At 36.9% G+C, this 18878-nt stretch overlaps 1 protein-coding gene across 1 annotated transcript in view; it reads left to right on the forward strand.

Annotated features, from left to right (window-relative positions):
- Positions 1-18878, forward strand: part of Tmtc2 (transmembrane O-mannosyltransferase targeting cadherins 2) — a 387746-nt gene that overhangs the window by 214258 nt on the left and 154610 nt on the right. The window contains exon 4 of the mRNA XM_029542332.1: positions 8379-8493. Coding sequence (XP_029398192.1) covers positions 8379-8493 — 115 coding nt within the window. The remainder of the gene's footprint in view (positions 1-8378; positions 8494-18878) is intronic.

The raw sequence follows: 18878 nt of genomic DNA on the forward strand, positions 1-18878 counted from the left end.
ATAACCCTATTATTAATAGGGTTATTTGGTTCTCTGGAGTCTGACTTCTTGAATTCTTTGTATATATTGGATATTAGCCCTCTATCAGATGTAGGGTTGGTCAGGGTCTTTTCCCAATCTGTTGGTTGCCGTTTCATTTTCAAAGATCCTGCACAAGAGATATTCTTTGGATGTTAACCTAGATAAGCTATTAAGGAGTCATCCAGGTTAGAAATTTGATTTGAAAATTGCTAGGTGTAAAGTGTGTGTGTGTGTTTCTCTGTTTAATTGATAGTAGTGATTTTGGAATATTTAATTTTCAAGGAAAAGAAAAGAAGGTTAAAAAATGGATATGTTATGGATTCTATCATGTGTTTATCAGTTATCTTTTCCTCATTGCTGAGATAATATATCCAAGAAAATCAGCTAAAGAAAGGAAGGGTTGGCTTTTACTCTTAGTGAGAGGCTAAAGTCATCCATCCTTTGCTGTATAGAAGGCTTGAGGCACTTGGCCACATTGTACCAAAGTCTGGATGGAGAGAGAGGTGAACACTGATGCTCATTTTTTTCTTTGTTGTTCAGTCCAGAAACCAATTCTATAAAATGGTACAAACTACACCTAAGACAGGTGTTCCCACGTCGGTTAGCTCAGTGTAGAGACTTGTCCACCGACACACCCAGAGGTTTGTTGCTAAGGTGAACCTAATCCTGATGATCAATATGAGCCATCTACACGTGCAATATCAAATTGTAAATATTCAGCTTGTATAATGCATGGGCAGATAAAGATGTTCCTTTTTTCCTATAAGCTTACAGATAATGTGACACACAAAACACATTTTCAACAGAACAAATCCAATCTGCTTTTGGAAGTCACAGGTTTAGCCTTTTACATATATGGCAACCCCTCTTGACGGTGCGTTTTAAAGAAAATTCCACAAGTCCAAAGCAATGATGGAAAAATAAGAAATTCTCAAATCATCTAGTTACTTAAAAAGGCCAGGTGAAGAGAAATATTTTGGTGTGATTCTATTAGGAGATGGCAGAAGGAAATATGATTCTTGTTTTTATTTTTATACATATTAAGAGTGGGTAAGAAATTCATTTATTTATACATCATTATCAAATTCAGTTGTAATTTTCAAAATAAGACCATCATCCAAGAGAATCTACCATATAAACATATACTATATACTTACAAATATAAAAAACCATTTTAATAAATACTATATACTTACAGACATTAAAAAGGTTTTATTAAAAGTTTCTTAAAGAATAAAATTTATTAATTAGGAAATCATGTACAGATTTGTTAAATAAATAGGCATTGATCATACATAGTCAAATGTGCATGCACATGAGAATACACAAATACACACACACACACACACACACACACACACACACACACCAGTTATATACCAGAGAGAGAGAGACAGACAGACAGAAAAACTGACCCTTCTTTTGACAGTGGAATGAATTATACAGGTTCTACTTTCTAGGCACATCTGTTGCCACTCTGATAATTCATTTGGTTATCATAAATAATATAACTGATGTCAATAATAATAATCACTGTAGACTGTGAGTGCCTTCTTTGCTGGCATTAGATAGGAAGAATTTTCATCTAGCATGTGAAAGAAGAGAGAAATGGCTCCTTCAGAGGTGTACCTTATTAACCAAGTTACATTCTCTGGACACAGCTGTCAGTTTCTAAAAAGGAGTTGCAGTGAACCACCAGCAAAGAACATGTGCTCTAAAATAGATAAGCTTTGGTAATTACCAATATTGCAAATACTGTCTATGCTTTTATTTTTTAATACTTTTTCATTAATGGTTTAAATTGCATTCTTTCTTATTGATAAGACTGAATGATAGTGTTAATCACATATTCATGTAAATAAAACAGTACTTAATATGCTCATATTCTCATTATACAAGCATATAGTTACTTATTTTATACAAAGTGCATGAATTCTGTACTTTCTCATTGTCAGTCACAGTGATGTATTGAAATTTTCCTGTGTTCTCAACATTCTGTTATTTCAAAGGAAAATTACAGAAGTCTAAATTCTCCCTGTTTTCATTGTAGCATTGTGGTTCGCAGATACTTTAGGAGAAGTTGTTACAACTGTTCAAACCCTTAAGGAACCAATTCAGTGTGATATAAAGAGGTTCCATATATGTCATTCTAATATATACTCACCAAGTGTTTTATTACAGTATTATTGACAATAAGGGTTTACCTAGATTGTTGGAGGAAAGATTAAACGCTTGGCTGCTCCCCAAATCCTCCATGTCCAGTCACTATATTAAAAATGCAAATGTATTGTCCATTCTTTTTTTATCTCACTACTTGTTGCTGAATAATGAGAAACAATTCATCAGCCACATTATAATTAGTGATTAGGCAGAAAAAAATTGAAAGACGCATCATTGAAACATTCCATGCAAATGGGAAATTAATGGTTGAGAGCAAGTGCAGGTAAAACTAAGTTTCAAGTGCCATGACAAGTACTGGCCATTTCTCTTAGCTAGGGATAAAAGAATGGCTCATTGTTTGAAATATTGTAAAATTTGCTGATATCATTATAAAATTCTGAGGATCTTGGGTGATACACTAATGTAAAACAAGGGATGGTTTATGTGAATAGCCAAATGTATATGTGAATATTGGAGTTTTGCAGCATAAACATTGTCAGGAAAAAAGCTATTGTATCCTGAAAAACTGAAACCATCTTACCATTTTATTATTATTTCAAATAAGCATACATTTAATCTGAGTTCTATTTGATCTATCCAAATTTCGAGTCGCAAGGGTAAAACTGCTTTTTACATAATAGAATTACTGTGGATAAAATGTATAGTTGTTTCCAAACATATAGATTACGTATTCTGGCATCCATGAATCATATTTAACCACATGTCTATCATTCACTTCATAATTGATATGGATACTACCTGCCACTCACCATGATTAGGTTCTCACTTGCAGTTAACCAAGGCATGATCAGTTTTAGGAAAATAAATTCTCATGGGATGAAAAGATTTCTTTTGTCCCCAGAATCTATTAAGCAAATGTTGACCTCCTTCATTGTTTCTTCTGAGAGCAGGAACAAAAGCTCCAAAACTACAGTTCACGTTCTCCTCCATCTTGATGTTCACGTAGTTTCATTGCTCTGTTTCTCCTCTCGTTGGCTTTTCCTCCAGTTTCCATTGTAGTTGAAATTAGAACGTTTAATATACTTAACTGTTATATTTGGCATTGATCTCATTTATGTTACAATCTCAGTAACAGTGTTTACAGGCCAAGTCTGACATGTAAGCATTCTATAGTGGTAAAATATAAAGGGCTTTTGGAACCAGACAGGACAGACCGATCTATGAGCTTCCTAAAGCTTTACAGTGTTTCTTAGGAAAGTACATGTTGTTATTATTCTAAAGAAAGATCAGATGCATACAAAATTTTGCCTGAGGATGGTGTTTAATCTGAATAGAAGCCGTTTTTACCAATACATTTAGGGCCAAGTCCATTCCTTATTCTTTTGCATTGGGACGAGTGTGCAGAAAAATACTGGGAAAATGTCAATTTCCAACCTTTCTTGAAAAAAAAAATAGCTTTTTGATTTTGCACAACTAATTCAAAATCAGAGAAACAAGCTTTAGGATTTTTCCTTTTAACATATTTAAAATTTTGAATTTTTGGAAATTCTAATCTATTAGATTTGTAAATAGGATCTAAAGATATAGTTTAAACTTATAAGGTAAAAATAAATTTTAGCTCAGAGTAACAGCCCTTACCAAATTTGGCTCTGTCTATTGTTTTTGGTGGAATGAAAATGCGGGTACAGTTACCCAAAGAGGCATGATTATCAAATTATTAGTGTTAAGAGACACATTTCAAACTGCAATGTATTTAAATCATGAGATTCGTGATAATCTTAACACTTAGTCAATATATAGAAGTTCTTCAAATTTTAATATATAGTGACTAGTTTGAATAGAAGCTCATCTACTTGGGTTGGTTTTGTGAAACACTGTAGATATAAGATTTTAGTCGTTTCAGTTTGAGTTTACTCTGTAGACTTTAAAAATACTTGAAGATCTGAATGCAGACTTTGGAATGTTTGGAGGCGTTTATTTCTGCAGCTGACTCATGGTTTCAAGAAGGGCCTCACATTTGATTTTCTCTATAGAAGACTAATTGTTCTTCAACTATTATGTTCTTTCCACGAACATGAAATGATGCCTGACAGATTGTGGGCTGAGGTCAGAGGCGCTTTCGTTGTGAATTAAGTTCAACTTTCTCCTCGGTGGGTACATGTTGCTTATAGTTGGAAGTCATCTGAAGGGTCTTTGAGGTGTAAGAACGAGTTCTTCGTTTCCTGAATTTTAACTTTCTCTTCATTTTGAGAGTAACTTCACAGATCTGGTTTTTTGTTTGTTTGGTTTTGTTTTTTTTGCCTCGAGTTTTTTTTCAGCATTATATAGAAGCACCTAGTAGCCTTCCCTTAATATAGCCAAGACGTCCTAATCCTTGGGTATGCTCTAGAGTAATTAAACAGTATTTATTCAATTCCATCACATGGGAGGAATGTTCATATTTTCAGTGGGAGAGCACAATAGACAATGCTTTAAACAGTAACCGTTTGTTGACACCTAGTAAGTATGTGCAATGAGAGGATGTTTTATTTCAGAAGCTGAGATGGAAGGTACTGGAAGGGAAAAGATCTCCCCTGAGATTGACTACTGAGATCACTTTAATTTTTCTTCAAGTCTTCCGTTTAGCAAGAAAGGGAATTGTTTGGCTTTTTGTGGGCTTTACAGTGGCCTTTGGCTTTTGTTTGTTTGTTTATTTGTGTGTTTGTTTGCTTGCTTGGTCAGTTCTCTAGGATAGTTTTGCTTTGTTTGCAGCACGGTCTTTAACAATCTGTCTGAGGCTGGGATTCTGTGGGGCTGTATCTGGTATGACCCACTGGCCTACTCCTGGAAGTCAGAGATGTTCTGGATAACCTGTGTTCTTTCCTTACTGCCTTTCATTCCTTCTTTCTCGAGTATGTGACGTGGTGGTTAAAACAGTTTTATAATGTGTGAATGAACCGGGTAGTTTCCCCCTTTCCTCGTCACAGATAGGGTAGGCAATGGCTTGATGGTGTTTATTGTGAGATTTACATTTCAACAAAAAGCAGGAACTAGCAGCACATTGCAGCTTTGCCCCAGTTAACTTGAAGACCATCTGTAACTTCGAGCTTCTCTTCTCCCTTTGAAATAACCCTCTGTTCGGCTCTCATCTTGCTGCAGACCCTCCACGTTTTGTCACTGGGTTTCTGAAGCTATTGTCTGAGTTCCCTCTTATTTCTGTTTTGTTTTGAGATGGCATCTCACTGGCCCTAGACTCACTTTATAGCTGATGACAAACCTGCTTCAATGATGACAGCTTCGGCTTCTCCTGCTTCCACCTCTTCCCTACTGGGATTACAGATGCCTGATTTATGTGGTGCTAAGGATGCAACTTAGGGCTTCCTGCATTGTGGGCAAGTCTACCAGTGAATGCCCCACCTCTGTAGGCCCGTCTCGCTCTTGTTCTGTTTCTGTTAGAGTTTTCCTGGCAGAGGTCAACGGTATTCGTCTTACTATATAAACTGCCACTAAACTGCCTCTGAAAATCCAGTCCTGGCAATTTGAATGAAATATTCTCCAAATTGCATGCTATAGCTTCGTGACCCTGTGTATGGAAACCTGTTCATGTCTGTGACTTGATCTTGTTTACTTTGCATCCGTTCACCCGACTGGGGTATTTGTAGTTGGAAAATATCAACTTCATTTATCATTCTGTTATCCCCACTGGTATCTCTAAGCTTTCCTGGACATGACTCCTGAATACTGTAGCTCTTAGGGAGAGCTCTGATTTCCCTATTTTGACATTAGAGTGACATCATTTTATTTATTTTGTAATTATTTGTGGTACTTACCACCATCTCAAATAGAATGTATTACATCTATTTGTTTGTATGTCTGCCTAAATGTGTGATCAGTGTTGGGGTCATACACATGCCGCTGATGCACTTGTGGCTGTCAGAGACCAATTTGCACCTTTAGCCACCGAGCCTTCTTGCTGACCCTGCACGTCTATTTTATATGACTGTACTGTTTAAGCCCTATATTCCTCCTGCCTCCTAGCACCACCTGTGGGAAGTAAGCGTTTGACATGTTTGCTTTCCTTTGTTGCGACAAGCACTGGGATAATTCTGAAGTTTAATGTTTGACTTCCAGGATCAGAGGTTTCCATCCAAGCATGGTTGAAGCACGATTCAAGCCTGAGGCAGGGCAGAATGTCGTGAGGGGAACATGTGGCAGAACTAACGAGCGCACCTTATGTTGCAAAGGAAACAGAGACAGAGGAAGGGACTAGCATCTCACAACACTCCACTGACTCTGAGGAACTTAGTTGTCAAGCCAGGTCCCTCTCCCCCATCATTGTGACCTTCTCCCTACAGTCTATTTGCATTTTAAGTCTTTCCTTAGTTCAGAGCCCTCATCTCCTTATCTCTGGAAACCTTGACAGACATAATCAGAAATAGTTATAGTAGCATCCTGGGCGTGTTTCAATGTAATCAGACTGGGCATCTGTATTAACTATTAACTTGAACAATTGTTTTCCATGCCTTGGTAATGTTGTTGGCAAAAAAGAGAATTAGCCAGTATGTGATTACATTCATCATTGAGTAAATGAACACACAACCAAATGTGTAAAAAAATATTCTTGATATAAAGCTAGATGTCTGCTATTGTCCAGAGGGACACTTGTTATCTATGAGTTAATTAAGACATAAATCTTAACAAAAAGACCATTTATTTCTATGGAAATATGCCTTAAAATATTTACTTTCAGTATGTCCTGGCTGCAGTTTTCTTAAGCACCTCTTTGCAGGTGAGCATGGTTGCTTTTTCATTGCGTAAGTTAATATTTGCATGTATTCTGAAGAGTAAATTTAAGGTAAACCAGTTTTACTAATTCTTGATCAAAGAAGAACATTGACAGGGATTAAGTAAAGTGGCTTGAAAACAATACTGAGTACTAGAAGTTCCACAGAGCCATACTTTATTAATTTGAGGATGAGGGACTTTAAGTGAAAAAAAAAAGTAATGTTATTGCCGATTAAATATGAATATGGCTTCCTGTTTTTCTGTTCTTAGTTCCTAGTGCCAAATGCTTAGTTTACTTAATAATATTTTTAGTGTTTCATTTTTTAAATTTAATGCTAAAATGTTCTGTGAACTCACATGCTGTGGAGCAGTTCACAGTAGATGGATGTTGTTTTGTAGCTAAAGGTGAACCTAGTATGAGAATGTTAATTAGAGGATGGGGCAGGCTCAGGTTAATCAGTTTTGGATCAGAATTTCTACTTCAGTATTAACCTGAAACATCTTAGTGCTTCCACAGAAGAGCTGCACACGCAAGGTCTATGTTAAGAGAATTTATGAGATGGGACATGTCAAGCATGAAGCCAGACATGTGGTGTTATTTGTTGGGAGATAATTATGAGTTCAGTGTCTTCTTTTTGCCATGGAAGCATACATAATATGACAGATCAGTTTTCTTTGTAGATAATAAAAAAGGATGCAAGGTACATTATATTAAGTGACTAAGGTTGACTAACGTGTGTTAAGTTATAGAAACACAGGGAGTCTAGACAGTGAAATGCGTAAAAATGGATACTTTAGACACCTTTGACTCTTCTAATATTGTCACTAATCACCCAAGTTGATATACCTCAGTGTATAAGCCTTCTCATTCCCACCTTCCAGCTGATCAGAACATTTACTTTCAGAATTAATACCCTACATTTTTAATGGACCTTGTATGAATTAATGGTGTTCAGAAGCATAATGTTCTACTCATATGAACTGACACATACTAGGGTTCTTCATAGCTTTGATCTTGTTTACGTTTCTTGTGTTTTTCATCTTCAAGTGTTCTGTGGCCTTTATCAGTTCTTCCATAGTTGGATGAGAACTTGGCTTATTTTAAGATGATTTCTTACTGCTTCTAGTCCAGTATGTATACAATAAATTCAGACTTCGAAGACCCCTACGGAAACTTGAAAGAACATGTCATCTTTGTAGGAGACCTTAAGATAACATTGTTCTTGGCATTGTGATGAACTGTATGTATGCAACAGCTTTGAGCCATAAGGATTGCTTTAATTATTTTAGACGTTGAATGTATTTAATCTTTTGGCTTGATGAAATGTTAGAGTATAAAGGAAATAAATTTTCTCCATAACATGTTTTATGAAGGCTTTTTTTTTTCTCCCCATGGTATCGCCTGGTAGACGGATATTATGTCATATGTAATTGGAGTGACACTCAGCTTGAATACTTTTTCTTCTTGCCAGCATGGGGTAACCTTGGAAACGTTCTGAAGAGTCAGAGTAAAATCTCTGAAGCTGAAAGCGCCTACAGAAATGCTCTGTACTACCGCAGCAACATGGCTGACATGCTGTATAATCTGTGAGTATGCTTTGCTTCCTCTGGTTAGGTTCATATGTGAAACCTACAGTGAGAGAGACTATTGAGTTAACTAATAGGAATGGAGATGCTGATGCCTGTTTTCTAGAATAGACTTTTCTTTTCTTTTCTTTTCTTTTCTTTTCTTTTCTTTTCTTTTCTTTTCTTTTCTTTCTTCCTTCCTTTTCTTCTTCTTCTCCTCCTCCTCCTCCTCCTCCTCCTTTATCCTCCTCCTCCATCATCATCTTCCTTCTCCTCTCTCTCTCTCTCTCTCTCTCTCTCTCTCTCTCTCTCTCTCTTTCAATTTAGACTCTGAGATGAGTAGGTGAATGGTATTTGTGATATCTCTGTTTGAGGCCACATTATCTATATTCATGCGTATTGATGTATGTTTAAAATCTTTTGAAATAATATGCCATATAACAAAAAGTTGGCATAAGTGCTTTTTACAGAAAAATATATGTTCTACTCAAACTTGGATAAATATAAAATTTCAAAAATAAGTCTTCCATGTGACATATATAAACAACACATTAAATATTAAGCAATGCAGTTCTCCTTCACTAAAACTTAGTGTCAAAGCATATGTTGAATATATACTCAACCTGGGCAATAGCAGAAAGATTGTAGTTGTTAGGTAGAGTTTCCTCTTGATCTTCTATATTAACCAGTTCTTCAAAGGTACTCATGATTTTATCAAAGTTTCAAAAGTAGTGTAATTCAAATTATTCCTCAATATTGAGTTTGAAGCAAATCTCAAGGACTAAATTATCTTTGCCATTTGGATGGAAGATTCCAGGAGGCATTGTGGCTTTCCAGGAGGATTGCTAAATGAAAGTTAAACTTGAATCTTTTCCTTTGACTTTTACATTTAGGGAATTTTTACATGTAATAGATGACTGGAACAGAGTTTGTAGTTTATTGAGTTCGTTAGCTAGAAACTGTGGGGGTTGGTAGGATGCAGAGAAAGTTAGATCCAGCTGCTTTGATGAAGTTTTATTGTTCTGGCTTTTCTCAGATCTCAGAGGGACACTGAGGCATATAGAAGAAAGCTCTTGGAGTTTATGGGTGTAAGATCCCAGATCCTCTCACTCTTGCTAGAAAAGAATATCAATGTCACATCTTGTCCCCCTCCCTCTCAGAATTCTGAGAATTATCACCCAGAATTCTCCTCTGTCCACATTCACCCTGGAGAGTTTCTCTCAATGACACGTGAAGCCATATTCTTTCATGGATCAAATTCTAAGCAGAGTGGGTAGGATTGTGTAACACCTACTAAGATTCTATCAGAGCTGCTGTGGATTCCTAGGGGATCAGTTACTTACAAGAAAGTGACCACTCTTAAAGTTTGATGCCTGCTTCTTATGCTTTATGAATATTATATAATACGTTATTAGAAACACATAAATTTGAATTTTTGTATACATTTATGTTCTTGTTATCTAAATCTTTTGAGTGTTTTAGTCTAAAAATTGATATAAAGTATTATTAAAGATAAACATAAATAGAGAAAGAGATAGGCATTTAAATTACAACAGAGAAGCTCTGTAGAATGCTGTGTTTAGATGTGTCTATTGTGTTCAACCTCCTAGAGTGTAGGACCCTGACTTTAGCAGTGAAGTACAAATCTATTGTCCTCTGACAAGAGTGTGTCAGTAGGAGGATTTTTGTATAGAATTCCACGAAGTGTGATGCTTTTATTCTTACCTAGAATTTCTTCCCATACGGTACAACCTTTGTATGATTCCCCCTCCTCTCAGTCTTGTGAGTCATGCCACCTCAAATACATCTTCATCTTCCTGAAGAAACTGGAATGTATTTCTTGTTCTTTAATGAAAGACTGAATGGATATATTTAGGATCTCTTTGAGCATCTCATGACTTCGTCATTTCAGAGATTTTTATGACAGTATTACTGGTATCAGATTTATTTAATGAAAAAGGCATGTATCAGTTTTAACATATCTGTATACATATTGTTATAGATACATTTGTCAAAGGATCTTTTGCATTGCAATATGGTCTATAATGTCTTTCTTGTATTCTCAAGGAAATAAGTAAGCTAGCCAATTACTGCTTCTTTATTGAGCTTATTTTCTCAGTTAGGTATAGCCTCTGGTTAATTATTTCTTCTCAGTGCTAAGTATTCCTGTATTATGGTATACGCTAGACAATTATTTCACAACTGTACCATGTCTTGAGTTATAAAGGCAACTGGCTTACTCATTGGTGGTGCATGTTGGGCAGGGATTTGAAGGCAATATATTTTATTCCAGCTTATGCTTTACTGATGACATAAAAATATTCCATTAGACAATCCCACCTGTTATTTATTTTATTTTATTTTATTTTATTTTTTTATTCAATCACTTTACATCTGGCTCGCTGCCCCCATCCTAGTCAATCCCTCTCATAGTCCTTTCCCCCTTTCCCTTCCCCTTCTCCTCTACCAGTCTTAAGGGTTTCTATTGCTGTTATGACACACCATGACCAAAAAGCAAACTGGAAAGGAAAACATTTATTTGGCTTAAAGTTCCACAGTGTAGTCCATCATTGAAATGAGCCAGGACAGGAACTCAGCCAGGGCAGGAACCTGGTGGTCGGAGCTGATGCAGAGGCCATGGAGGGGTACTGCTTACTGGCTTACTCCCCGTGGCTTGCTCAGCCTGCTTTCTTATAGATGTGAGAACTACCACCTTAGGGAATGGCACCACTCACAATGGGCTGGGCCCTCTCATCAATCACAAATTAAGAAAATATTCTACAGTCCTGCCTACAGCTCAGTTTTATGAACTGATTTTCTCAATTGCCTCCTGAAAGCTTTCTCTAGATGACTCTAGCCTTTGTTAAATTGACATAAAACTAACCAGCACACCAACTTGTGTATAATTTACAGTGTCTATCTTATGAGGACTTGTGAATGACTGTGTACGAAGAGTAGGCAAAAGGGTAGAGCTGTCAAAGCTTTCCCAAATTGTCTCCCTTGAAGAATTAGTTATTTTCTGTTTTTCTCCTACTTTAAAGAATGAAAATTATTTATATGGACAAAACAAAGTTGGAATTTATTTTGAAAGTGACGTACCCATCAGAGTAAAAGATGAAGCATGTCACCAGCGACTAGGAAATAATGAATTATATAATTTGCATAGGTGATAGGATTCCAGTAATTAAATATTAACTTTTCAAAATGGTTATTTTTGTTTTGCAATTTACAATCTAGTATAAATAAAATGTACCAAGATAATTATTACAACCTATGAAATAATAAATACAGTGCATGTTTTAGTAGCAAATATTGTTCTACTTACTTGTCTATATTACTAGAAGACAGTTTTCCAATCACTAGTCTAAAAACTATTAAACTATTTACATAAGGAAAATGAATGAACTTTTCTTTTGATTTTTTTTTTTATATCTTATATTCATTGCATATTTTTCTCTAATGCCCAAGGGTTGCTTCTTACTCTAATTCGACTCTTTTTGTTTTTCTCATTTTGGTTTTTCAAGATAGGGTTTCTCTGTATGGCCTTGACTCTCCTAGAACTCACTTTGTAGACCAGGCTGGCCTTGGGTCCACAGAGATCCTCCCGCCTCTGTCTCCCAAGTCCCGGGATTAAAGGTGTGTGTCAACATCACATGTTTCTAATGAACTCTTAACAGAAACAAGAAGATAACAGGATTTTCTCAGTCAGTTTGGCACCAGAAGCCTGTTGAGCACTTTTCCTATCATCAGTCAGGCATGTTCTCAAGGGTGCTTTATCATTCTTCCCAGGGTGTGATGCTCAGCGTGAAAGAGCTTGACGTATGACAACCCCGGTTCAGCCCTGACCGCAAGGGTGGAATGTTTTGTATTGAACAATTGAATTTGATGAACATTTGTAAACTGGCATGAAATACCTGCATTTCTTAATGAATGTTAGAAGATTTGGGGAATCCTAAGTTTCCCTTATGCCCTTTCCTCCTTGCGGTGTGAACTATCAGAAATGCTTCATAGCATTGAACTTTCGATGAATAGCATAGTCTGCAGGCACTCATAACTACATCAAACTTTAAGTAGAAACTGCTAAGAAATTAACCCCACTGGCCAGATACAGTATGATTCCAGGTGGTCAGAATTAATTAATTTTGTCATTAATTCCTGTAATTTTGTTTTTATACTTTAAAGTACTAGCCAATGACTTTAAATAGCGCATCTGAATATTGGTTGATGTAAGAATAGAGAGGAAAGTGTGGTTTGGAAAATATTAAGTAAGACTAGCCTGAGTGATATGGAGTAATGGCTAAAGTTGAGTGAACATTTCCTTAAGAGATTGTAAAAGTATGAGAATTTGGAGGAGGGTGTCAGGAATCATATCATGTCACATCTTATTAGAGAACTGTACACACGAGATTATATTCTCTGCTTATGATATGGTGTTTGAAACGTTCAGTGCCCTTCCCCCCACCAGAAGTTGTATGGATGTAACATTCTTCTTCTTCTTTTTAAAAAAAATTCTTTCATACAATACACATCTCCCTCCCTCCACTCCTTACACTTTAGCTCTTTTGTATGACTTCCCAGTGGCCCCTGAATAGAGTCAGAGAATGAGGTCAGTGCGAGCCAGAGATCACTTTCTTCTAAGGTCACATACACACACTATCAACTGTCATCTGAGCATCCGCTCCCCTGAGTATGCAACCCCCCTATATTTGCATGTTTGTTTAACTCAACAGGGATAAAATGGGGACAGGCCCACAGAAAGCTTTTAATGTGCTTATTTCAGATTCCCATTAGAAACAGTTCAGTCACCTTTATAGACAGCAGTAAAGTAGTTGTCATTAAATCTAACAGAATGCAACCAGTTACTCTTGTCCCAGCCACTCACTCTGAGACCTTTCTGACCGTCTGGCATGGCTGGATCTGTAGTGGGACTGCATGCCTGTGGCAAGATTTACTTTCAAGAAATGTTGTAGAAAGCACGTTAGTTATTGTATCAGCTATGATTTCAGTCCATATTTAAGGACAATAGCTATGTATTGTGAGATTTACGGCCATGTTTCATCCTATTCTTAACAAGGATGGCATGTGGCTGAGCACATAGCCACTTTTTTTTTTTATTCGTGTTTACAAATCACTAAAGTTGCATGTTTCACAAGAGAAATTATTTGAAAGCAGTTTTAGCAGATCTGTTTGTCTGTTGGCTTGTCTTTTAGAGTATAACATATTTTTAGAGACAAAGCCCTTGAGCTATTGTTCACTGATTTACATAATCATAATTTGCAAATACCTAGCTGACTTTCAAGCTTTTAACTGTGCTATTCACTGATTTCTGAAATATAATATTTTTTTCCTGAAAAATAGTTTTGCCCTTTCATTTGCTTGAGGCAGCTCTTTCTTTTAAACAACTAATTCCGTAAATCACTGAATTTCAGTTTCAGATTCAGTAAAACACTGAATTTTCTCATTGTTCATTCAGTTGCGGAAGGCAGATAATAAGTTTAGTGTAGAATAATCAATATTTGATTATCTTAAATAATAGAGAGTTTATATTTGAATATAATTGAGATCTTACCCTTGTTCTGTGTTGTTAGAATCCAAGTGTCCATCCTGTGAAGTTTGAGGAGAAAGAAAACAATGTCTAGGTTTGAGGGAAATAAAAAGAAAATATTAATGAGCTGGAATTTGGAGAAGTGGTGGGCAGGAATCGGAAAAGATCTGAAAATCTGGCAAAGATGATAGAGGAAAGAATCGAAAATCCCAAGCGCAAGCATGGAAAGCAGAGAGGCCTTATTATTATAAATGGATGTATAAAATAACACAATGGTAAAACATGTGCAAATTCTGTGGACACTTTCCTGGGAAAATAGACTTGACCCAGAGAATAAAATGCAATCTTGAGTCAAACACCTTGGGAAAGTTCAAGAAACATATTGAGTTTTTTTAATTATATAAAAAAACAAAAAACAAACAAACAAACAAACAAAACAAACAAATGAAGGAGCTTTGGAAGTTGCTTCTGCCAGATCCTCAAAGAAGGCATAACTTCTTCACTAATAACATTTCTTTCTTATTATCAGGAAGGTAGATTAAACCGAAGGCAAAAACAAAAACAAAAACATAAACAAAAACAAAAACAAAACAACCTAACAAAATTAAATGCAAACATCTGAAAAGAAAACATGCCAGCAACCCCTCCCACCAAAATAAGACTCAAACAAGAAACAATAAATCAGAAGCCACAATAGATAAGGCATACTAAGGAATACAAATGCACGCATTTCCTGAAATTAATAATAGTGGCTATAGGACCATCTTCAAGATTAAAGCTCTCTATCCAGGTGGGATTTAGTCTGGGATTAATGGTGAGATATTTAATATTGCAATTCAGCTACCACACTCTTAATTTTAAAAGTCAGGAGGAAAAAATATATAATCGCTAGATATGTCAAAAAGGCATTTGATCAGAGGCTACTTCAGAAAGCAAGAATCTAAACAAACTAAGAAGGGAATATTATCATACCACACAATAAAGAATGTCAATTCTGTATTTAGTCAACAGCATAGACTTGGCTCTAGTATTCAGCAGTGGCTTCATTATTGGAGTCTCCCATAGGATTTCTGACAGCATTTGCTGTTTTCAGCGAGAAGTTTGAAATCTCTATCAAAGTATGAAGAATACTCTATGGCTCATAATAGATATTCACAACCACATTCTCTGAAATATGTATTCTGATCAGATGCAGGACAATTCTGTCTTATAAATAGCCTTCTTATTAAGTGGGATCCTGTACGACTTTAATCCTAGCGCCCAAGAGGTAGAATCAGAAGGATTAGGAGTTCAATATCTGCTGCTCCAATGTAACAAGTTTGACATGAGGATGTTACATGGGACTCTGTTTCAAAACATCAGACTCACAAAAAGTGGTTCTTGAATAAACAGTCTGCTGATGAAATACATTCATTTGTTTGCACATGTATATTAGTGTTGGTTCTTGTTTCCTTGTGTTAAACTAGATTAAAATAGAGGTTTATAGCTCCTAAGTTCACATTGGTTAGGGTGGGGAGCATATTCCTGTGAAAGCCTTAGCAGAGAGTTTTCTTTCCCCTTTTTGTGGTTTTTCTCGGCATCATTAGCATTTCATGCTTAACTATATTCTTATGTGGCCATCACTTTGTAAAGATGCCCATCATACATAAGCAAGACTTTTCCATATGAACTAATTATTATTGTCCTGTGTTTTTATGAGTTCACCTCCTTGCAGAGTCTACATTGCATAGTGGAGAGGATCAAAGCTGCCATCTTGCAAGGGAATTGCTCACGTTTGGTTTGCTGTTCATTTGTTTTGTTTTGTTTTGTTTTTGATAAGACATCTATTTTATTAGCACCCGGGAAACGACAGTTGAACTTACGGTATCATCAAGCAATGGAGGCCTGGATGATAAGGTCTTAGTTTAAGGGAGCCCCAGCCTGTGAAGTGACTTTCCAGGAAGAACTGGAATCACTCTTTGGGTATTTATTCCCCTCTGCACATCTGCTTTTACAGTCTCACAAGTTTCTCTTCCACGTGAGCTTTCGCACTTCACTGTGTTCAGTCAGCTGAGTTACAGTCACACCTTTGCAGTTCAGACCTGTCTTATTTGCACACCTGTCCTGAGATTCATTGTGAGTTGCTTTTATGGTTTAACTGTTAAGGTGACAACTCTTTCCCTAATACTTAAAAAAATCCCCAATTCTCATAGCATCTATTACAACCATCATTGGTTTTCACACAGTTTCGAGAAAAGAATGGCTCCCTGTGAAGGTTTGCCTTTTGGGATCATATCTGCCAACACACCTAGGAAATACGGAGTATTTTCAGAATAATCATTATTGAAGTGGATGGTAAGAATTAGCCCACAAGGAAAGAATAGTTTGTCTTCAAGTCGCTTGAAGTCTAGATTAAGAATTGTGTGTTGGGAATGGGGTGATGATTCCTTTGCCAGGCAGTGAAGTGGATCAGGGCTTGTTTTTTAAAACCCCCATGGGTACAGGGCAGCAGTGGCAGCTCTTTGATAATTCCAATCATGGAAGGCTGAAACAGGTCATCCTTAAAGCAAGTGAGCAAGAAATCATCTCTGTCAGTGATTCTTGGATAAAAACCCCACCTTGAAGACTAATTTGGGAGAGCAATTGAAGAAGAATCCTGGCATCAGCTTTTACCCATGTATAGTTACTTGGAACTCCACACATGTGAACATCTGTACACACATACACACACACACACACACACACACACACACACACACACACACACACACACACACACACATATATATATATATATAAACACTATATAAAATGCAAAGCCAAGAATGGATGCTTATGCCTAGAATCACATGTTGGATTTGAACCCCTGATCCTCTTTGCTTTCCATCTCCTCAGTGTGTGTATACCAAAATGCACCATGTATCCCTGGCTAAGGTTACTTCCATTCCAAGAGATACCCATGTGTCATGTAACACGGGAGACAAGGTCTTAACTGGGCCTGGAAGGAAAAAAAATGGAAGAAGATAGAAGTCCCACCAAAAAGACAAGTGCAGACATTTGCAGAGAGGCAAAAATGAGATTTGCCTGTGTCATTTAGGTGTTTTCTGGCTCTCCTGTAAGCATCTGGAATCCGTGTTTATAGCTTTTAGAAGGACATTTGGAGGTAGAGTATGTAGATTTTCATGTCATAATCATAAAATTATGTGAATGAAAACTGACTTAAAATGGAATATATCTGTATAATATATAATCCTATAAATACAAGGAATGTTAATGGAACTATAGGTAAAACCCAATCTTTAAGCATCTTGATAGAGGAGGTATAACTCTATATTCCAGGAGAAGGAAAAAAAAAAAAAAAAAAAAAACAGAATGTGAGATGTCAATACCTGGGTCTTGATTCTTCTGCATAACAGGTCCGAGAAAGCCATTTTGCACAAAGAAGGCCACAGGGAATCTCAGAGAATGATTTAAATGTTCTGAAATATACAGGCACAGTGTCCAAAGTACTTACGTGCACACTAAAAGTTCCTCGGCAGCTAGAGGTGTAAATTATTGATGTTTCCATTTCTAGTACAGGCTGAAGTCTTGGGCACTGCCTTGCTTCACATCCTTTTGAATACAACTGAATCAAAACGACTGACCCCACATGTATTAGTTTTATCTCTGTGGTAACGACACACAGGGTACCATCTACATCTGGGCTGTCCTTGAACTGCCAGCTTTGACTTCTCCAGCAAGCAGAAAATTAGTCTTTTAATTACAATGACCCTGTAAAGAAAAAGACAGAGACTGGATCCTGCTTGTGCTTATATGTGTTATGTGGATTCTATTTCGGATGCAGTTGCAAAATAGAGCCGAGAGGGCCAGGCTGTGGAGAAATTCAGATTAACTCTGTAGAAATGAGTTAGCCTAGATTTCAGGCTGGAGCAAATTGAATTGAGGCTTTTTTTTTTTTCAGAAATATTTTTTTTCATTTTTCATTAGATATTTTCTTTATTCACATTTCAAATGTTATCCCCTTTCCTGGTTTCCCCTCAGAAAACTCCCTATCCCACCCCCTCCCCCTGCTCACCAAGCCATCCACTCTCGATTCCCTTTCCTGGAATGCCCCTATACTGGGGCATTAAACACCCTCAGGCCCAAGGGCCTCTCCTGCCACTGATGTCCAGCAAGGCCATCCTCTGCTACATACGCGGTTGGAGCCATGGGTCCCTCCATGTGTACTCTTTGGCTGGTGATTTAGTCCCTGGGGGACTCTGGGAGGTCTGGTTGGTTGATACTGGTTCCTCGTATGTGGCTGCAAACCTCTTCAGCTCATTTATTCCTTTCTCTAACGCCTCCATTGGGGACCCTGTGCTCAGTCCGAAGGTTGGCTGTGAGCATCTGCCTCTATATTTGTCAGGCAGTGGCAGAGCCTCTCAGGAAGAGATCTTTAATTTTGTAGTCATTTCCATCCGCTGTGGAAGTTCAACTGTGGACATGTATTGGAAAGCCCATGAAAGAGTTTAGGAAGCAGTTCACAGTCACGTCCTGAGTTCCTGGTTCTTGTTCATTTCGACTTTAAAATTGACTGGAAGTTACATAAATAGCCAGAAGCTGTTCTATTGTTTTTCTTCCTAAAATGACGTTCACATGGAAAATACAGATGACGCGCAGTAGAATTTTAAGTAAATTAATTTCAGTTTTCTCAGAAGGAGTGTTTGAATTATGAAAAAAAATTCTGTCTCTGCTCCTGAAGAAAAATGAACAGATGTAAATTTGTTACTAGCATAGTTCCAATCATCCCGCTGCAGATTTCCAATTACTGTGGTTTAAGAATTATTTTCCAGACACACCAGGAATTATCGTAATATTGCCTGACACTTAATTTATTCTCTTT

This window comes from Mus pahari, chromosome 9 (genome assembly GCF_900095145.1).
Source record: "Mus pahari chromosome 9, PAHARI_EIJ_v1.1, whole genome shotgun sequence".
NCBI classification, from domain to species: Eukaryota; Metazoa; Chordata; class Mammalia; order Rodentia; family Muridae; genus Mus; species Mus pahari.